We start from the raw sequence: 22,734 nt of genomic DNA, 5'->3' as shown, positions 1-22,734 counted from the left end.
TGATCACATCAATTATTATTTAATCTCTAATGATAATTGATATACAATTAATATAAGAAAATCAAACATTTGCTATATAATTCAGTTCTACAATGCCTCAGTCTCCCTTAAGAAGCTCGCTTATTTTCTTCCTAACAAAAAGTCATTTTATATGCTTCCATTGAGAATGCTACTAAGATGTTCAATCATTGGAAATTTTAATTTACCAGCTAAAGTTGGTGAGATAAACCTTTCTTTAGATGATCAGTTTTGCCAAAAAAAATTACTGCTTCTATCTGATTGTGCAAGTAAAAATAAGTTGGTTGTATAGAACACAATGAAACTAACATATAAAAAGCATTCAGCTATAATTTGTAGATTACTTTGTATGAATGAGCATTAAAGAATGAGCCAATATTGTGTTTGCAAATATCTCTCCACAGAAACAACAAATCTTTGCACTTTTTTCAGCATTGTATATTAATTTAGAATAATAAAACATCCGCAATATTCAGATATCTGCTCTTTCTGTGTCATATTCTTTTCTCACATTTAATATTTTTGTCATTTACCTTCCCCTGGGGTGACAATGGCATAATGAAAAAGAATATAAAATTAGAAAATCTCTTTACAGTAGCTATTCCTATCCTTTGGGAGTCAAGACATCCTTCTTTTCTTGTTTTCGCTTTATAACATGCACCCATTCCTAATTAGAGAACAGAACACTTTATATATATAAGTGCCTCCACATAAAACCGCCATTCAAATGATCCTGTTATCTTTAGCTAAACTGAAATTTAGTTGCATCAGGTATATATATTACACACACACACTTTTCAAGTTAATTAAGTAAAATTTAAATCACAGAATAACTTGTTGAAATATTAAATATAGTGGGATATCAGAAATCAATGATTGAGAATCAAGCACTTATATTCTAAAGATAGCGTAGACCAAATACCCCAAGTATACCTCTCACTCATTTCTCTGACTTCCCTTGGCATTCACCTTCTGGAGCATTAGAGAAAGAGTACAGCCTTTGCTAATCAAAATTGATTAAAGAGACTCTTGGCTGGTAAAGGCAGTTACTTTGGATGACTCACATCTTTCTGCTTGCACATGGCAAGGATTTGGCACGGTTTTTACAGTAAGACTGTTTCTGTCATCCCCAAGATTTTTGTTTTTCTTTTTAGAAATGTTAAGATTAATTCTGGAAAAAATATATTATAGTTGTGTAACCACGTAAGGTAAGTCATTGATCAAGGGTAGTACTGCCCTTCTAATACTACTTAGGCTTTAAATATTCAATCTACCAAAGAATAGGAAATATTGCTACACTAACCTATTTACTTCATGTTAATAACAACTTCTGGGTGTTCTTCTTATCTGCATCCATTACTCCATGATAATGAGATGCTCTTGCTCTCAGAAGATATTATATGTGAAGGGTGGATGTTCCGTATGTAAAGGCACAAACACAGCTAAAACAAAAGCATTACATTTATTTTCAAAGACATTATGTTAGGACCCTAGAATTACTGTTATTGCAAAGTTATGTTGGTTTTTGAGCAAAAAAATTGAGAAGTTATTCAACCTAGCCATCCCACTACTGAATAGTACATCACACATATCAGGAGAAAGATAAAGATCTTAAAGTTAACACATCACCACAGTTCTACATCCTTTTTAATTAATGGCATTATGTTTTAGTAGGTATAGAGTGAAAACACTTTATAGGACTCAAAATATTTTCTGGCTTGATATTAAAGGCAACATGCAGCTTCCCATGTGAGTTCTCTACTCTTTCCTGAGAACCACCTGTAGACTTGTTTGACTTGTTTCATTAATTACAAACAAGGGAGTTTAACTTGTATCACTACCTAAACAATCAAGTTAAAAAGACAATTACTTCTTTTTTTAATGTGAAAGTTTTGTTCAAGTTCACTCAGACAAAATAATTAGCTAAGAGAACATTTTTACTTTTCCACTCAGTAAGGCTAAGCCAAATTCCACTTAAGATTATCATATTTCTAGGCGAGCAAGAGTTCATAATTACCTAGCTTCACTCTTGTGTCAAATCTTCCATATTCTTTTGGCATGTTTCAATAAGAAAGCCTCACTAAGGTAAAGGAAAAACTTTTTTTCCACATTTTATTCCTTCTAAACTATAAAATAATTAGCAATATACTATGTATAAGCAGTAAATCCAAAAAATGAAAAAAAATAGAAAGTTATATAAAAATTGCTTTTTCTGATTTTATTTCATAGAGTTTAAGGAAAAAATTGGCCACTTATGACTTTCCTACATTAATCTGTTTATTAGGTTATTTGCTCTCTTCTCCACACAGAGGGAGGTTTCATAAACGCATATTGACATGCCCACTGTAGGCTTGTGCGGAAAGGAGAATTAATCCTCCATTGTGTAGCAGTCAAGTCCTATTTAGTGGTTTGTCTGCTAAGATCAATACAGGGTCTCTAAGGCATAATGGCTGGCTCCTTTCACTCTTGCTAGACAAACAAATGCCCCTTTTAAAAAATCAGTTCACGAAAAAGAAAAATAAAAGGTTTTTCTAGGCATAACCAGCCCTGGCTAAAACTTTTCAATAGCCTAAGTTTGGATTTCAGTGCCACAGTCTTCATTTCTAGGCCCTTTTCCCTTCTCTAAATGTGACTACTCTTCAGTCTCTCCCAATGAAAACCTGTCTTCAAGAAATAATTTGATATACATATTTAATCCCAAAGAGATGCCTGTATGAATTCAAAGTCTTAATGTGCTACAATTCTCAGGAATACAGCAGTCCCCCATTATCTGAGGGAGATATGCTCCAAGATCTCCAGTGGATGCCTCAATCCAAGGATGGTACTGAACTCAATATATTCTGTTTCTTTCTATACATATATATCTATGATAAAGTTTAATTTATAAGTTTGGCACAGTAAAAGATTAATAACACTAATTAATAATGAAATAGAAAAATTATAACTATATGTTTTAGCAAACATGGTTTTTCTCCCTCGTAATATCTCATTATACTCTACTCTTCTTCTTCAAGCGATGATGTGAGATGATAAAATGCCTACATCATGAGATGAAATGAGGTGACTAACACAGGCATTGTGACTTAGCATTAGGCTACTATTGACCTTCTAGCAATCATCAGAAGGAGGATCAAATGCTTCGAGTGATCCTGGATCATGGAACCATGACGATGTCAATGGTTTGATGTCAGGAGCAGACAATGTCGATGACTACTGGGCAGGTAGAGTATATAGTGTGGATACACAGAATAGAAGGTTAATTCATTATTCAGGCAGAACAAGTAGGGCAGAGTGACATTTCATCATTCTATTTAAAAGTGCACATCCTTTAAAACTTATGAATTGTTTATTTCTGGAATTTTCCATTCAATGTTTTTAAACCACAGTTGACACTGAGTAGCTGGAATTATGGAAAACAAAACAGTAGATAAGAGAGGACTACTGTGACTTTAACAAAGACAAGAATTCTTAGGCAGAATTAGTCTCTGTGGAATTTATGTAATACAGGTAGGCATTTGAGACATGGAGTTGAAAGCAAACCATCTCAGTATCGTCATAGACAGCAACTTACTCCACCTACTTGTAAGATTATCCTGCAGCTAGGAGTTGCCTGGACACCTCTTAAAAAACCACATCTCTTCTATTTACTGCTTGGCTAACTTCTTTTTGTTCCTCTAGATTCAGTTCAAATCTTGCCTCCTTACGGAAGTATTTCACAAGTACACTCAATTTCCAAGGAATCCTACCATCATTTCTATTATTGCGGTTATTACTCTCAAATGTTATTTTCTGTTTGTCTCTCTCTCTCCTAGAGGTCACTAACAGCAATAACTGCTGCTGTTAATTTGTGCCTTTCCACACTTAGCACAGTGTTTGGAGCATAATACCTTCTCCCTTCTCCCCCCTGCACCAATATTACATAAGTGGTAGACAGCAACCAGGGCAGTCAGCTCATTCTCCCTTTCATCTTCTGTCCACCTGTTAATGGAAGGCATCCAGTAATGGTGGAGAGGGGCAGTGATAGGAAAGAGGCAGATGCGCTAAGAGTCAGAGGTGCCTCTTTTCACTTCCCCCAAAGATGTATTTCCTAAAGTCGAGAAGCATGAAATGTTTGAACAAATAAATACATTTTACAATATCAATGTTTTGTTGAGTGGTTTCAAACTCTTCTAGAAGAAACAGCACAACACTTAACCTTTCCAAAGTGAGTTAATTGCACAATGATTGTTCCTTCAAAGTCAGAGTTTGGCCAACTACATACGGCCCACAGGTCAAATGTGGCCCATCTCCTGTTTTGGTACTGCTTATGGGCATAGAAGAGTGTTTGCATATTTAAATGGTTAGGAAATATCATATTTCTTGACATGCAAAATTAGTATAAAAATCAAATTTCAGTGTCCCTCCATAAGGTTTGATTGGATTACAGTGACTCTTGTTCATTTATGGATTATCTAGGCTTGTTTTTGCATTACAAAAGTAAAGTCGAGTAGTTGTGACAGAGGCAGTGCCGTTCTGCAAAGCCTAAAATGTTTGCCAGCTTGCTTGCCTTTTACAGAAAGAGTGCTCTAAATGGGCATATTAGGAACAGCGCAGGCACTTAATCACATTATTTACGACACTTAAAAAAATAATTTAGAAACAATCGAGAGGAGAAAGATTCACTTAGGCTTGAAGAGAGTAAGCCATTGGGGCATTCCTCTTTAGGGTGAATAGCAGAGACATAAATGAGATAATTAACAATTGTTTTCAGGAGGAGTTAGATCCCATAGAGCAGGGAATGTAAACAATAGCCTTGGTTGTCTGGAAAGTGGAACAAAATACATCAAAATATTTAGAAAGCTGAGATAATAAGAGTTCAGTTATTTGTTTATTACTCTAACTTCTTTCCTTCACTGGAAGAGCCTTTTGGGGTGGTTCAATAAATTGAACCAAGTGTTCAATTTGTGATCAGCATCAAAGTTTCCAATTCACTATAGAAACTAGATACAGTTTTGAGGGAGGAAAGAAGAGAGGGAGAAAGAAGAAAGAAAAATATATTTGAGAGGATTATTTGCCTTTAGCTTTTACCATTTGCTTTAACTTATTTTTCACTTTTATATGTGGAAGTTCACGAATTTAAGTGTTCTTATCTAACCAGACAATTGTATTTGTATTTATAAAACCACTACCAAATGTTTCAGGGAATGTGCTTCTGCTGTTTCAAGTTTTAGCTTTGTTTTCTCATAATGAAAATCAACCACCATTGATCATGTAGTGACTGCTCTCAGAGGTTAGTGAAGTAGTGAAAACCCTAATAGGCTTTTACAACTACAAATAAATTATTATCATAACCCCTTATTAGTGGTAGAAACATCAAGTTGTCAAACAAATTCTATAAGAGTAGTCTAGCTATTCACGTAATGACACCTATAATGGAATCACTATGTTCTTTCTTGTATTTAATTTAAAGCACACGTTGTACATTTCCATTTTATTGCCAAAACTCTCATCTGTAATCTTATAATCTCCTTTAAACACAAGAATATTTTTCTTTATTTAAATTTATAACTAACAGCCAGGCTGTGACATGTTTAGCTATAGACTTTCATTAGCATGATAAAAAAAAAAAACCACCAAAATAAAACAACAAGCAAAACAAATACTCCTGCAACAAAAAAGACTCATGAGCAATTGAACTTGGAATTGTATTCATTTTTAAAGGCAACTTGGTTTTACATTTATTCACCTGCCCTTAAAATATGGCTTTAATTTATTACTGATGGCATTTTCAGAGATCTGTTGAAGGATTTAACTCTGAAATGGTTTATTCTAATTAAGAGCTTCTTGCCAACACTTAGTCACCATGAGGCTTGGAAGCCCCAGGGACCAGCTTTCATTACACATTGTGCCCATTTCATACAAGTAGAACATTTTACAATAATCAGATCTAATTTACATCTTTATAATGTTCCCTCGTTTAACACTTTTTTTTCTCACTCTATCAAAACAGATACTTTGGTTCTTTAGTTTGTTCTCCATTTTCAGTGGATTGAAATGCACAGCTTTGACAGAAACTAAAAATCTTCAAGCCTACCCTAGAAGAAGGTCCATCTTACCCTTAGTTTTTAACTTAGTAAGTCTGATTTGCTCGTGATCATTCAAAACACAGAGTGACATGACACAGGAAACTGCTTCCCATCAGTCTCACTACTGTGTTTCCAATCTGGATAAAATGCAATTTTCTGCTTTTGGGAGGGGGCGGGGCTGGAGACAAATAACAATATAACAACTCTGCATCTGGTCCATAATGTTTTGGAACCAGGGTGGATCTTTGTAGTGAGCTGTGGTAAGGTGAGCAGAGCACAGCTTTAGGTGAAGAAGCCCTGGGTTCCTGTTTGGTTACGCCTCTCACTAGCGATCCAGATGCCAGCAGGCTGCATCTTCCAAGCTGGCTGGTCATCTGGTTTCCTGCCAGTTGTGCCAGTGGAAAGCACTGGCAGGAGATTGGAGAGGGGCTGGGGAAGGAGCCAGTGTATTTCTCCTCTTTCTTTGCATCTTCTAAGGCAGTTGCTCACACTACTTTGTGGATCTAGTATTTTCTGCATTGAACGACTGTTTCAATGCAGTCTTTGAAAGAAAGTTCCAGCCTCCATGACACTCTGCCCTAAAACTGAAAAACTTCCTCCTCCCTTTGCCCTGCAGCCTCTTGCTGATGGCAGCTTCCTGCTGTTGCTAATTCCTGGGTTATCTTATGTGATGAGAGTTTTCTTCACTTAGTCCATTCTATTGTAAACACTTGATGTGATTTTTATTTGTCTGCTTAGACCCTGAATATGAGCAATACTATTTTAAAAGTAAGGTACTCTGTTCACAATCCAACCTCATTTCCAGAAAATTAAGTGTAGAGAGGAGCATACAAAGAGATGTAAGAAAGTATGCATTTAATGTACTTAGAATGTGGGATATATGCTGCATTTTAAAAAATGTTTTCTAGTATCAACATATTTTCACAAAATTTGTTTCCTCTTTCTCCTTAAAATGAAACCTGATGGAAATAATTTTTATGGAAAGTTCTTTTCTGTTGGTTTATGTTTAAGCAGGTGTACTTTTTGGGTCATCTTTTTGTTTTGTGTTGTTGATTTTTCTTAACTAGATAGAGTAAGAATATAACCACAGAGCATATTCATACAGAATTCTGACGAAGTAGAACTATAGAGGTAGAGTCATGGATTTTTTAAGATCCTTTTCATGTATATATTTTTTCTGGATATGCCTTAGTTTGTATAGTTAATAAGAAGAATGACTATTCAATCGGTGCTTTAATCTCCTTAGAAGAGGCAAAATAATCCAAACACAAATCCATAAATTTTACTCATTTAATTTTAGGAGATAAGTTTGTCTCACATTGATTGGAATAGAATCTTTCTTCTAAAACATATCTAATGTAAGCCTAAGTTCCCGGATTCTCATCAAAAACAAAGTTTGTTTAAGGATATAGAAACTTTCTAGCTTAAATTGAACACTAGAATTTTAGTGGAAGTGCCTGGCTGTCTTTGGGAGGTTAAATCACATTTTCTCTTAGCTCATTTCCTCTTATATTTAAACAGCTGTGACTATTTACAGGAAGCATCATCATATTAAATTATTTATACTTAAAGAACTTTGGAATCTTAGCAGGGAAGAAGTCCCTGGTTAGTGACTAAGCAGAGAGGTGCACACATAAAGAAGAAACAAGATGATATGGTTTGGCTATGTCCCCACCCAAGTCTCATCTTGAATTGTAGCTCCCATAATTCCCACATGCTGTGGGAGGGACCCGGTAGGAGATAATTGAATCATGGGGTCAGTTTCCTCCGTACTGTTCTCATGGTAGTGAATAAGTCTCTAGACAACTGACGATTTTATAAGGGGTTTCCCCTTTCACTTGGCCCTCACTCTGCCTTTGCCAGCTGCCATGTAAGACGTCCCTTTGCTCTTGCTTCATCTTCCTCCGTGATTGTGAGACCTCACTAGCCAGGTGGAACTGTGAGTCAATTAAACCTCCTTCCTTTATAAATTGTCCAGTCTTAGGTACGTCTTTATTAGCAGCATGAAAACAGACTAATACACAAGGCAAGCCGATGACCTGGCTGTATGAGTGGTAAGAAATGGCCCTATGGTGGTAAACTCCAAACTGGTCCTGTGCTTCCAACACAGGACAGGAGGAGCCCAGGCCCTACCTGGAGTGGTCAGTTGAGTGAGAACACCAGGCCTTTCATAGAACAGCCATTAGATCATGACAAGTATTTGGGAACAGGAATAATATGGATATGGCCAGACCCACCAGGAGGGACACAACTTGTACTCACAGTACCATCATCTCAGTTGGACACTGCTGCAGCCAAAAAGGAGCCTAATTCTCTGCCCCAATAAAGAGGTCAAGTCTTATCTCCCAGGTATTTAGAATTTTGTGCATTCTTTTCTGTAACACTTAAGGAGTAGATAACAGGTGGCAAAATTATCAGGCCTTCTTGGGCAGAATTAGAAATAAGGTATGTATTAGGTCATTACTGGATAATCCATAGGTAATTTTAAAAGCACAGTCAAAAATAAAATAGGTAAATACAACTTAAAAATGCCATGAGACCTCTAATATCTAATGGATTTTAGGCTGTGTAGACTCAGATGGGGAAAAAAATCAAATTAAATAGCTGCACTTCTTGCTTTAAGGCTGCCTAACTGACATTCTCCCCTAAGACTGGTACTGCAGGCATACACCTGGGGACCAGCTTCTCTGTCTTCCCCTGGCAAAGGCACTTAGGAGTCTTTGAATAGATTGTAAGCAATGAACAGTTTCAGGGGTGTCAGCAAGTGAGAGTGGTGGCTGGTTATAAAAAAACAGGCTTATCAACAGCCCTGTCAAAGTGGGGATTTATCTCTGTGCAAGGGATTTGGCTCCTTGGGTGACAGCCTGCAGGGCAGCAGCAGTGACTGGAACCATGCACCATGGGGAGTTTCATCCAACAGAGTTACCTTTCAAAGGCCAGGAAGAGATGGAAGCAACAGCCGCAGGTAACTGAAGAAAGTCCCCGGAGTGAAAGCAGCCCTGAGAGTGTTGAAGATGAAACCTCTTGGTATGGAGAACCAAAACATGCATCTTAGGGAAGCTGGTGACATCAGCCCAAAGCCAAAATGATCAGGCATTCACTGGGACTTTGATCTACTTGATGGACTAATTTTTTTTTTTTTCTATTAGAAGACAAACATGTCTCCCTCAATATACTCACAAGGTTTAGCCAAGAGGATCTTGTTAAGAAAAATAACTACCACATGATGGAATTTTCAGATAATTGCCAATGCTCACTATCTAAGATTAGTAGCAGCCAAGGGAAGAATAGATGGTTATGGAACAATTCAGCCATTTCACAGGATGATGGTGAGATTCAGAGAACAGAGTCTATATTTGTTCAAATTGCTGGATATTTGAGAGGACAAAATCTGCCAAGTTGGAGTTATTTGTATTTTAAAATTATGGCCAAGCCGAGCATGGCGGTGGTGCATGCCTATCATCCCAGCTACTCTGGAGGCTGAGGCTGAAGGTTCCCTTGAGTCCGGCAGTTCTAGGCTGTAGTACACTATGACTATACCTGTCAACAGCCACTGCACTCCAGTCTGGGCAACATAGTGAGACCTCATCTCTTTAAAAAAATTAAAATTAAAATCAGCAAATTCTTGCCAGATTTATAGATTCATGTTTGTTAAGTATGTGACCATGGAAAACAGGTAGAAACTGGAAAAGTGGCAGGTCTCATCACTTCTATTTTCATTTTAAATCATCTAGGTTAAAAATGGATTTCTCGATGTAAATGACGAGTTGATGGGTGCCGACGAGTTGATGGGTGCTGACGAGTTGATGGGTGCAGCACACCAACATGGCACAAGTATACATATGTAACAAACCTGCACGTTATGCACATGTACCCTAGAACTTAAAGTATAATTTTAAAAAAATGGATTTCTCTGAGTATAAAAAGCAGGAAGCATAAACAGTGTAGAACCAGGTTATGCTGGGCGTTTTGTCTAAGTATTGGAGAGACATTTAGAAAAATTGAGGTGGTGACATGATGTTGGACCTGGGGACAAATAAGAAATCTGGTTCAGAAAAAAAAAGGAGGAGACCTGTATCTCCCCTCACTCCCTGCCATATATATTATTTACCATCAGACCTTTCCCTGAAGGATTTATTTAAGCAATAAATATTTATTGACTTCCAATTATTTGCTCAGCACTGGACAAGGTCTGTGCTAGACCTGGGTTTAAAACAATGACATGATCCTTGACCTCAGTGAATTCATGATCTAGCAAGAGAAGATCAGCCTGTAAAAATCTAATTCTACTCTCTCAGTTGCAAGTAGCATTGAAGGCATAGCAAAGGGAGAGTGGATAATCTTATTGGATAGAGATAAAATTGTCAGGAAGTTTTTAAATAAGAATTGACATTTGAGCTTCATCAATGTAAATTGGAAATTTCCCGAAGGATTTATGCAGTAGGAGTGCCAAGAGGAATATTCTGGAAAGAACAGTGTTACAAGACATACAGAAATGGAAAGACATAGTACATTCCAGTAATAGAAAGTTATTTGTTCCAGTGAGAATATGGGGTGTATGTGGGTGAGCAGTGGAGGATGAGGTGGCCAAGTCTTAAAGAGCTGTGGTTATCATGCTAAGGAGCTTGGCTTTTTCCTGCAGGTGATGGAGAGACACTGAAGACTTTTATGCAGGAGAATGACATGACCAGACTCACAGATATGTGAGAGTGAAAGGATAGCTCCAGGCAACAAAGAGTAGGAACTCAAAGCAGAGGAAAATATTTCCGGGGGCTCCACAGCTGGGAAAGCCAGTCCCTAGTGGGTTTTTTGTTTGTTTTTAATGTGTACCTCTCAGTAATCAGTTGTACATCTATTTTCATAACTTCTTTAAAAATCATAATTTTAGAAAATGAAGAATAAAGTGTTAAAAGCATGGCTCTGAAAAGCATACTTTGAAAATAAAATATTCTGTAAAGGAGACTATGTAGTCTTTTACTCGTGGCATTCATTTAGGTAAAAAAACACTTCATTAGGACGTTAGGTCAAAATCACATGTTCCATTTATAACCTTTAAAGCCTTCCCATAATCATATAATAGGCTAAAAGCAAGAGAAAAAAATAGGAAACAGGAAAGAATTTGTTTTTTTAAAAAAAGCACAGCTAAAGAACGCAGTCAGTAAGCCCTGCTGAAATCTCACGTTAAGGGCTTAATGTATAAATGTTGAGAATGTTGAGTAGATGTGCTAAAATCATCTTAGTTCTTTCCTTGATTTTTTCTTTTCTATACACAAAACTTAATCCTTTAATTTCACGTAATTTTCACACTAAGGGTCGTAGTTAAGGGTTTCGTATTTAAAATTGTGCCTTAGCGTTATCTAGCATTACAGAAAATTACTTATCTTTGTAAAAGAAACACAAAATGCTGTCAGAATTATTTTTACATCTTTTTGGAAATAACTTGAAAATAGATAATGTATGAAATTTGTGGGGTACGGGTCAACTATTTCCAGAGGAATAAGATGCCCAAAATATATCCTAAATATTGCATGTGTGCAGGCAAAGATAAGGAATCGGTACAGGCAATTTACTGGAAATACTTTTCTCGCTCTCAGCTTGTGAAAACCAGCAAAGACCTGGTTTGTTTCCAAACTTTCATTTAGGTTTTTATGCCCCCTAGTGGGTATTCTGTATTTCTGCAATTATAAAATAATGCTGATATTTTTCAGCAATTCCTTCGTGCATTGTGAGTTCAGACTCTTTATGTTGGCAATATTTAACATTGATATTCCTGTAAGTATCTTAAGTATTCAACTTAAGAGTTTTAAACATTATTGGGGCTGTAACACTTTGGATAATTTAATAATAGCTGTGAAAACACTTTTCATGAAAACGCATATGAAAACATATAGTATCATGGATTTCCCTGACTCCCTTGAATTTATCCACACATTCCTTGAAAGTGCATAGACTCCGAGGTAAAAATCTCTAATTAGGGTGTGGAATCTTCTAGTTTCCGCTTTCATTTAGTGGGCGCTAATTAAGATTATTAACGCTCTGAATAGTGGAAAGAGATTGTTTTAAATACACTGTTAAAAGAACAGTAGCTCATAATTTGGCTGAAACAGGAAATAACACAGAGTACTTTAAACAACTATATTACATTAGGTGATCCAAAAAAAAATGTTCTTGGGCTTTCCTGCAGAGGTGAGATCGTATAGGAATTGATTCTCCAGGCAAGAGGGTGGAGACAAAATCAAGGCAACTTTTTAGGCAACTATTGATTTTAAAATGTCAAAGAGAAATCTGCCTATTGTGAAGTAATACCAGAGTCCCTCTGGCAAACAAGTTCAATACCACAAGCAGGTGTTATGTAACAACACTCAAAAAAAGGTCATTTGCTATTTGCAAACATTATAGCTACTATAAAAATCATCCATCAAACTGTGATCCTTCTAGAATATCAAGCTGATGGCAGAAAATCCATGAATAACATAGATACTCACCCTAAGGGGTAGAATTACTAGTTACAAAGTGATCCAGCTTCCAGGTCGGAATAAATTCTTTCTTAGACCTCTCAGACTAACACTCTGGTCAAAGAGAAAAATTCAAGGGATACATCAATAATTTAAATGCGCATAGATGTACACACATAATCAACTAACGGCTTTCACCGGGACATTATATACATGACTTACTTTCATCTAACTTTTTAAAGGATACCTGCTTTTCAAATACTTACACCCCAAATACTGATTCATGTCCCATATGAGTTTATTTTAATTATTGTAGTAGTTGAAATGCAGTGTTTTTTTGAACCAGCAACTGCCCTACACAATGTACAGAATGCTCCTGAACTTCTGGGCACCTGCACAGGATCTGTTCATTCGTTCTATTCCTTATACCTAGTAATTTACAATGTTTCCTTGTAAAAAATGAAAAAGAATGTGAGAGATTGAGTTACAGTAACCATCAAGGTTTATTTTAAAATCAGCATTTTCTTCCTGTTGTACAAGGATATCTTCTGTCTTCATGATTATTTATCAATTACATGACTTTTGTTTTCTCTTTTAGTATGTGTGGGACATACTTTCAGAGGTGGAAAGTCATGCATTAGCTGTGGAGATTTGCCTTATATAACATTTGTACTCTATCAAATGAACATACATTTATACCCATCAAATAAAAAGAGAAAAAAAATAGAAACTATGTGAATAGGACTAGGAAGCTAACAGTACTGTTTGAAGATGGTGTAAGAAAATTCAGGGAAATATTTCTCCATTTGAGATATAAAGACAGCCACACTTTAGTCATGCAACTTCTGAAGAAATACTAGACAGGGAAAAATGTAGTAAGATATCAGTGAAATTTGGTTTATAATGAATTATGTTTTAAAATTATGTACATTTTCAATCTATCAATATTACCTGATAAATAGGAAGATGGATAGATGGATGAATGGATGCATTGTCTGCCTGAATTAATCAGATTTCACCAGATTTAGCATTAAGTAGAGTGCATGCCAGAATTCAAGAACTTTGCATGAAACTTTTCAATAATATTTGAGACTGAAATATTTAATAGCCAAAAATTAAATCTCTTCTGAGGAATTGGTCTTCCATCCAAAATAATCTTCAATATTTGGCAAAATATAAAATTTTAACCAGTATTTTTGGGAAGTATGCAAATTTAGAATTAACATTTTTATGCAAAGGGCACTTCCATATTGTACCTTTTTAACTGATATAAGGAGGAAAGGGAGCGGTAAACATGAGGTCTGGCAGATGTCCAGGGTGAAAAAAGAGCAGAAGGAAACTGGTGGCTCTACTGACATAGTAAATATAGGAGAAAGAAAGAAAACTTAGAAGCGGGAGAGAGTAGAAAGAGTATGAGGGGCCAGGCACAGTGGCTCACACTTGTAATCCCAGCACTTTGGGAGGCCGATCTTTGGATCACAGATCACAAAGTCAGGAGATCGAGACCATCCTGACCAACACGGTGAAACTCTGTCTCTACTAAAAATGCAAGAATTAGCTGGGTGTGGTGGCATGTGCCTATAATCCCAGCTACTCGGGAGGCTGAGGCACGAGAATTGCTTGAACCCAGGAGGCAGAGGTTGCAGTGAGCCAAGATGGCACCACTGCACTCCAGCGTGGCAACAGAGTGAGACTCCGTCTCAAAAAAAAAGAAGAAGAAAAGAAAGAGTAGTATGGAGAAAAGTTTCCTTTCAATTAACAAAGTTCAAGTTGCTGTATTATCTAAAATATTTGATAGTTATTCTCTCATGATATATTCTCTTGTTTCCTTCTAACTTTTTTTTTTTTTTTAATTTTGAGATGGAGTCTCGCTCTTGTTACCCAGGCTGGTGTGCAATGGCGCAATCTGGGCTCATTGCAACCTCTGCCTCCTGGGTTGAAGCAATTCTCCTGCCTCAACCTCCCAAATAGCTAGGATTACAGGCATGTGCCACCACGCCTGGCTAACTCTGTATTTGTAGTAGAGACGGGGGTTCTCCATGTTGGTCAGGCTGGTCTTGAACTCCTGACCTCAGATGATCCACCAGTCTCTGCCTCCCAAAGTGCTGGGATTATAGCTGTGAGCCATCGCACCCAGCCTCCTTCTTACTTTTCTGTGAATTCATTCTTTATCTTATTAGACTTTAGGGGCTCCTCATAGTCTTTTAATCAATCTTATTAAATACAGAAAAAAAATATATATGAATATAAACCCCACATATATGTCATGTTTCGGTGTAACTTTTTTTGGGAAATGATTTTTCAAAGACTGAATACATAATATAAAATTCTGAAGAAAAACAGAAAGAACGAAATAAATAATCCTACTGGGCTTAGCATAAATTTACAAATAAGGAGTCAGGAAAAATGAGATGTATTTTTTTACATTGAATGTAAGTAATAAAGTACCAACAGGAAACCAAGTTGCCTAGGATATAAATAATCATTAAAAAGTGGCAGTATTTTAGAAACACTTAAGCTTTCAATGATCATTTCACCACGGTAAGTGTCACTTCGCAATATAAGCTTTCTATTCTAAGCCTTTCCTCCACAGAATTTCAGGGAGATGTGATTCCTGAGGTGTATAATGCGTTTTTGCATACTAGTTAGAAGATATTTTGTTAAACAAAGAAAAGCAGCTGGTTTTGCCAATGAGATATATCCCATCCCTAGCAGATTCTATGCTCAAATACAAGTTTGCAGATAAACATTACCCATTTTCATTTCTCCAGGTCACTCCTAAATGAGAAGAGAGACAAAATGAGTAATGTAAAAACAGACATGAATCATACTATATTTTTTGCTCTTCTCCAACATATTCAAATAGTGAGATACGCTTAAAATATTACAAATATCAACAGCAGTCAGCTTTAAACTGGTAAAATGGAGCAGGGAGAAGGATAGAAGGAGTAATGTAAATTGTACCAAGGAGTATGAGGAAGCAGGCAGCTGGTGTTCCATGGGAACCAGCCAAGGGCTCAGGCTGTCCTTACATGAGAATTTGCAGGACAGCCTGGACTGTCTTAGCACCCCTGCCTGTTCTACTTCCTTGTACTCTCTTACTATCTCCTCTGCTTTATCTCACAACAGCAGAGCCTTGGAGACCATCCTAACTGGCTATAATGTGAGGAAACTCTGTGTCTCTACCCAAGAGTGTAAACGTGAGAGAAGATGTACCCATTGATGAACACTTCGTGCCCCCTTCCTCTTCTCACCATAATCATTGCAGTCCTGCTTAGTCCTTGCAAATACTCACCTGTGCTTTCTCAGTTGTGAAGGAATGTTGGATTATAAAACAAAGATGGTAGAGCTAAAAAATAAGTATTTTATTTTATGTCGATTACCACAGCTTTATGACACGAAGCTTCTCTTATGTATCTGAAACCTCTTTTCCCTTATGGATCCTACTAGACTGTGAATTTGCTGCCTTTCAACAAACTGGTGTATCTCTTTACTTTTCGTAATTTTCTCTAATAATTGCAACTATTCTGAGCTTGCCTATCCTATGACATAGTGAACCAAGAATACAAAAATTAAATAATAAATAATGACTTTTAAAAGTCTTTCAAGGGCAGGAGAAAGTATATGATGGATTCACTTAGCTATTTTATATATTGATATTTTAAAAGGCTTACTTCAATTACATGGACTCAGTACTTGTCTTCTTTAGCCATAATAAATAATTAAGTTTTTATTAAAAATCAAATCTCTTTTTTAAAAGCCGTGTGTGTGTGTGTATGCGCGCGTGTACCTGCGTGTGTGTGTGTGTCTGTGTGTGTGCCTTCTCTGGGGCCTACTGCATAATCAATGCAAAGGGGAAAAACACTGTGTATCAAATATGGCTGGACATTCAATGGGAACTGTGACAGATACATAATTTGTCTCATATGTACACAGCATTGTATAAAAAGGAGTTGACCTTCCAATCCCACTGACCTATCTCTATAGTGAGAATTTCCCCAAGACATTTAAAAATCATCTTCTAAATTCCTTTAGTTTTCACTGTTTCTTCACTAACATAACCTTTAGATTATAATTTAGCTTCCCAGATAGAAGGAGATCATGTTTTATATGAACACAGCATTCTGGTTCTTAGGTTATTATTTTTGTACTATAAATTAATACTGTCATTCTGGTGCCAAAGCCTTGTGGGAACTTTAGCTATGTTAAATTAGCTCAACTGCTGATCACCCACAAACACCAACAGGAATGAGTATCTGAGTCTTCAACGCAAAGGACCAGAGCTCAGAATAGGGTCACTAAATGTCGCACTAGATAGTATCACCTTCTGTCTCTCTCAAGTTTTTCTTCAGCCGATTCCTCTCCATCTCCATATTGACACACATATGTTTTCCCACAAAACAATGTTAGAGTGACTATTGCCTAGGCTACCTCTCAAGATACAATATAACCCCAAGTCCTCCTAAACTCCCTTGAGTATGGAATCTAGTATGTGAGTTCCTTCGAGCCCTGTCTCTCAGGATTACACTCTCTGAGCATTGAGCTCTCCAAAGCCCCAGAATGAGCGTGGAATAGTTGGAGCTCAGACACAGCTGGGTAACTTCTGCAACAATAAGATGGAAAGAACTCCTCCTTGTCCCCTGCCCCAGGAGTGCACTCTTAGACAGTCTCCATCAGTAAAGAAGAGAAAATGTATTCATTCAAGTAGGAGCTGGCCTTATGCTCACAAAACACAAAGTAGAACAGCTGCTGCTTTATTAGCAAGTTTACATTCTAATGTCAGTAGGGTGGATGAGGAGTGAAAAAATAGATCAATAAATAAGAAAATGTTACTTGTTAATAAGTACTCTGAAGATAATCAAATGAGGAAATGTTATAGAGAATGATTAGGGAAGACAGTAAGACTACTGTGAATTAGGTGGCCAGAAAATCACTTGGATGGAGACATTTAAATGACACCCTGAATAATCACCATCTGGGGGCTGCACACAAAACAGAAGGCCAGATGGCCAGTGTGGCCAGAGGCCAGTGAGTTTGGTGAAAGGTGGTGTAAAATATAGGCAGGAACTAAATGAGGTAGGCCCTTGGAGGCAAAACTGAGGAGTTTGGATTTATTTCAGTTTCAAGTCCATTTCAGGGTTTAAACAACATAGCAGTTGTCTAATCTCCATTTCTAAAACCAAAATTCTGGCTGCTATGTTGGTATGAATTGTAAAGTGGTAAATGTAGAAAAGAGAGTCAGTTAAGAAGCTATATCTATGGCTCTGGCAAGAAATGACCATGGTTTGGTTTACTGTCATAAAGAGGCTTGAATGGGATACAATTTGGTTTGCCCAGAGACAACAAGACCAGCTAAGAGATGAAATGTTGATACTGGCAATTAAGTTGATGGCTCTTCCAGTTTTGGTATGAACAACTGCATGGTGGTGGTTCTGTTTAATTATAGGTGGCAGACTTGTGGGAGGAAAAGATTTGAGAGAGGCAGAGGAAGCTAGGGAAATAAGAGTTCCATTTTGTCTGATTTAAATTTTAATGGGTTCTTAGGCATCCAGGGGTAGAAACAATCAGACCAGACCACTCGAGATGTGAATCTGGTTTTCAGGAGAGACATCATGGCTGTCAATATAAGTCAGAGCGTCAGCTGCATAGAGATAGTTTTAAGGTATGAGATTGGACAAAGTCACATAGGAAGTGGGTTTATATGGAGAAGATAAGAGGACTGAAGACGGAGACCTAAAGTACTCTAAGGTTTAGAAATCAGATAAGGGGAAAGGAGGCAGAAAAAAGGATGGAGAAGTGGTAGCCAATGAGGTAGAAGGGAGAATAAGAATATTTGCTAATACTAAAGCCAAGAATAAAAGGAGTCTTTCAAGGAGAGAATAGTCAACTAATAAGCTACAAATGAGAGATTGAGTTAGATTTTTATGGAGAAATGGCCATTAGATTTCACAAGTGAAGGTTAATGGGGGCCTTGAAAAGTTTATTTTTTAAATGATGACATCTGGTGAAAGGAATGTGATGTGCTACTTTTTCTACTTAAATTTCATAACCAACTAAATGTTGAAAAAAAACTAAGTGGAAAATTGTGTTATCCAGACTATAAATTTCAGCATAGAATTATTGAGTATTAAATAAATGTAAAGAACTTTGTCACAGCGTATAAAGGAAAAATTGAAGAGCTATCATTACATCATCTGACTTAACATATTTTCCAATCAAAAAGATTCCTTAATGTTAGAATCATTTTCTACAAGGTTGAAAGGTAATTTTTATATTCAGATATTTATAATTTCTGACATTAACATCTGAAGCCATGTATATTGTAGTCACAAAGTAGAAATAGACATGTCTAAAAAATCATTTGACTTAAAGCAAAAAATTATTAGTTTCAGGTAGAAATGTCTTTCTGTGACTTAAAACAATATATGTATTTTTTTTTCGTTAACTCAGGTATGGTGACATGGTGCCAAAAACCATAGCAGGGAAGATTTTTGGTTCTATCTGTTCGCTGAGTGGGGTCTTGGTCATTGCTCTACCCGTTCCGGTGATTGTATCGAACTTCAGTCGTATCTACCACCAGAATCAACGAGCAGACAAACGAAGGGCACAGAAGGTGCGTATTCAGCTCTATGCAACCATAGTTTAGCACTTCCCACTTTTTATAATGAGCTTTAGTATTTCTTAACGGTTATTCAGTGCTCTGGATTGGTCAGTATGTGCATCAATCAGGACCGAGTAGGTTATTCTACACTAAAAAGAAGCCTAACATCTCAGTGGCTTAAAACAATAAGCAATATTTCTGAATCATGCTACAAGTCCATTACTTGTCCAGAGAATAGAGAGTCCATCTTGACAGTGTGCTTCTGCAGTCTCCAGGAGGAGTAAAGGGCACGATGAATCACACACTGCTTCCTAATGCCCCTCCTGGAAGTGGTTTGAGTCACTTTCTCGTCTATTGCATTAACCAAAGCAAACCACACAGCAGTGTCTAATTTCGAAGTGGGCAGGAAAATACAATTCTACTATGGGGCCAGAAGCAGAAAATAAGAAATATCTGATGAACAGCACTAATGACAGTAGCAAAATCAGAAACAGATTCTTGGCAAATTTTATTAAAATCAGATTTCTAGATCTGATTCACTGAGTCTGTATCTATTAAGGGTCAAGCTGGTTCTAGTAGATGAGGGTTATTAAAGGGCACCAAAATGTGTCTCAGATATTTTACACAGTTGACACAGGAAGTAATCTGATCATCTGTAGCTGAGTTTTATTCTCGTCCTAGCAGCTTACCGTTTGTTTGAACTTCATGCCAGGTAATTAATCCCTCAAGAATAAGCATAGTGTACACTCAACTATAAAATGGAGAAAATAATAAACAGTAAGATTAAGATTATATACAAGTATATGTAAATTTATATAACCACATCATATTATAAATATTTAATGTTTACTTGTGGTTTGTATGTGCCAGTCATTAGCCTAACGTTTTTCACAAAAGAATTCATATGTTAAAAGACAAACCTTAGCCAAATTAAATTGAAAACTTTAATTGAGCAAAGAACAATTCATGAATTGGGCAGCCTTTCAAGCCAGAGTAAGCACAGAAATTCCAGCACAGCCACATGGTAGAAAAAGATTTACAGGCAGTAAAAGGAAAGTGACAATCAGAAAACAAAAGTGAGGTACAGAAACAGTTGTAATGATTATAGCTCAGCGTTTGCCTTATTTGAACACCATTGGAGCAGTTGGCCCCCTTTGATTGGCCAAAACTCAGTGGTTGGCACAAGAGTGGGTTACAGTCTGTTTACTCCTCCATTTAAGGTACAGTTCACTATGCATAGAGAAACCTTTAGGCTAAATTTAAAATATGTAAGGAGGCAACTTTAGGCTAAACTTGAGTCAACACATACAACCTTCACGAAAACTCTAGTAGTTAGTTACCATTATTATCCTCATTTTATAGATGGGAATTCTCCAGTATTCCCAAATTAAGCAATTGTAAGGTCACATACCTGTTCAATTGGAGATCCACCACTCCATCCAAGCTAGTCTGGCTCCCAGGCTCATACACACAAACACTATGATAAGGTGCTGCTCAGAAAAGCTATGTAAATGTTATCATACTTCCCTTCCCCAATCCTTGTCAAAATAGTCACCTTGAGAGGCAGGGCCCTTGTTGCTTAGAAACAATCTTGGAAATCTCTTCTGTAGTTTCCTTTGGGCTTATGGCACTGTATTTCCAGTATTCTTCATGGTCATTATATCTTTGTCCTTTAAGGATAGATTCATTTTTTAAAAAACATCCAAAACCATTCATAATCGTGACTAAAGTGGATGCACAACCTGGGTGATGTGTTATAACTACAAAATACCATGAGAGGCTTTGGTGTAGTTATTCACTGGCTTTGTAGGTAATTCCAGAACAGGATCTTAAACACGCATATGAACAATGTCAGCCTCTTAAGTAAAGTATACAATCTCATGAAGTAAGTCTTTGGAAAATTCTAGTTAATCAGTGTGGCCACACAGCATATTTGTCCAGAGAACTAATTTATGCCCATTGTCAAAGATCTTCCTTTAGCAAAGAATCACTTTTCCAAGTCCTGTAGTTACTTGCTTTATGGAACTCTTCATTTTTGGACGAATGCCTAGTCTTTAATTATTACAGAGAAGAGTTAGAAATAGTCCAGTCAACATGGATATAGAGAACTGATCATCTAATGAATAGGGAGGAGTAGAAAAAGGCACCCTCTGGACAGTTGTAGTCTTATGTAGGGAATACATACTCTTGGCAAGCAGAGGTAAAGGGGTTTCAGCCACAACTGACCCCACCACCAAGGACCTTCAAGCACCACAGTCGTGACACTGCCCATACAGTCCAGTCCCTCCACTGGGTACAATTGCTCATTGTCTAAAGTAACAGGATCCTACCAAAAGTTTAACCTTCAACCACCCATCTATCTCCATTCTAGACATTTCTCCTTTAGTATAAGAGCCAACTATATGAAAACTATAGGAAGCACAAATCTAAATTTCTGATAAACCAATTTCCCAAATACCTGTATTTCTTCAGAGTTTGTCATCTGCAACAAAAAAATCAATAAAGAAAACCTTAGAGTATTTTAGAAGCCTTTTGGTCTACTAAATATTAAATACTAAAATACATTTAGAAATCAAAAGTAAGTTGGCCGGGCGCGGTGGCTCAGGCCTGTAATCCCAGCACTTTGGGAGGCCGAGACGGGCGGATCACGAGGTCGGGAGATCGAGGCCATCCTGGCTAACCCGGTGAAACCCCGTCTCTACTAAAAAATACAAAAAACTAGCCGGGCGAGGTGGTGGGCGCCTGTAGTCCCAGCTACTCGGGAGGCTGAGGCAGGAGAATGGCGTAAACCCGGGAGGCGGAGCTTGCAGTGAGCTGAGATCCGGCCACTGCACTCCAGCCTGGGCGACAGAGCGAGACCCCGTCTCAAAAAAAAAAAAAAAGAAATCAAAAGTAAGTAATGTGACATTCTAAAAGTACACTAGTTGAAAAGTATATTTTGTGAATGCTTTTAGGAATCTTTAAAATATTTGCTATATTTTTAGTTTCTGCCATAATGCAATGAATTTTACAAAGTTTTACTATTAGAAAAATTGCATTAATAAAGTCAAATATAATAACCAAGTATAATATGTCCAGTATGTAGACTGTGACCAATAAACTGAACATAATCTTCTAAGAAAGAACAGTTTGGATATGAACTAAATAAGTTACCAAAGGATGTTTCCTATTTTCCTTCCCAAGAGATTAGGGGGGAAAAAAAAACAGAACAAATGCCCATTAGGCTAAGACAGTTTAAATTTATCTGGGACTGGGCTATGTGCCAAATATTAAAGTTATGCAAAAATAACCAACTAATTCAGTCAAGTAAACATTCAATTCAGTAAAAACATCAGTCCAGCTAATAAAAGTAATGTTACAAAATGGTTTTTTTAGACCATATTTTTGTTGTTTAATTCAATTGCCACGTCAAGACCAAGCAAAAGCACGAAATAGACACAGTATTAATTTGAGAACACTCCCATCATCACCATCAGAAATACTTTCCTTCTTCTAGGTTCTTCCATTTGCAATACTCTTCCTGCTTTTGCTACCCGCTCGTGCTGTTTACAGGGAATACATCGTTTACCCCATTTCTATCAATCATTGATAAAGT

General features: G+C 37.0%; 1 protein-coding gene and 1 long non-coding RNA gene across 9 annotated transcripts in view; one reads left to right on the top strand and one right to left on the bottom strand.

The window, feature by feature from the left end:
- LOC103883204 overlaps positions 1-22,734 on the bottom strand; it is an 82,739-nt gene that overhangs the window by 17,689 nt on the left and 42,316 nt on the right. For 5 of the 8 annotated variants that reach the window (XR_004183158.1, XR_004183159.1, XR_004183155.1 and 2 more), the window contains 6 exons: positions 21,598-21,621; positions 20,695-20,809; positions 19,829-19,890; positions 15,292-15,316; positions 12,569-12,652; positions 1,322-1,460 (listed from right to left, as the gene is read on the bottom strand). This is a non-coding gene — a long non-coding RNA (uncharacterized LOC103883204). The remainder of the gene's footprint in view (positions 1-1,321; positions 1,461-12,568; positions 12,653-15,291; positions 15,317-19,828; positions 19,891-20,694; positions 20,810-21,597; positions 21,622-22,734) is intronic. The other 3 variants (XR_004183157.1, XR_004183156.1, XR_004183154.1) reach the window with 2 other exon arrangements.
- KCND2 (potassium voltage-gated channel subfamily D member 2) overlaps positions 1-22,734 on the top strand; it is a 484,439-nt gene that overhangs the window by 447,435 nt on the left and 14,270 nt on the right. The window contains exon 2 of the mRNA XM_003896505.5: positions 18,989-19,151. Coding sequence (XP_003896554.2) covers positions 18,989-19,151 — 163 coding nt within the window. The remainder of the gene's footprint in view (positions 1-18,988; positions 19,152-22,734) is intronic.

The sequence above is a fragment of the Papio anubis genome, chromosome 4, assembly GCF_008728515.1.
Source record: "Papio anubis isolate 15944 chromosome 4, Panubis1.0, whole genome shotgun sequence".
NCBI classification, from domain to species: domain Eukaryota; kingdom Metazoa; phylum Chordata; class Mammalia; order Primates; family Cercopithecidae; genus Papio; species Papio anubis.
This window is presented reverse-complemented; position numbering and strand designations above follow the sequence as displayed.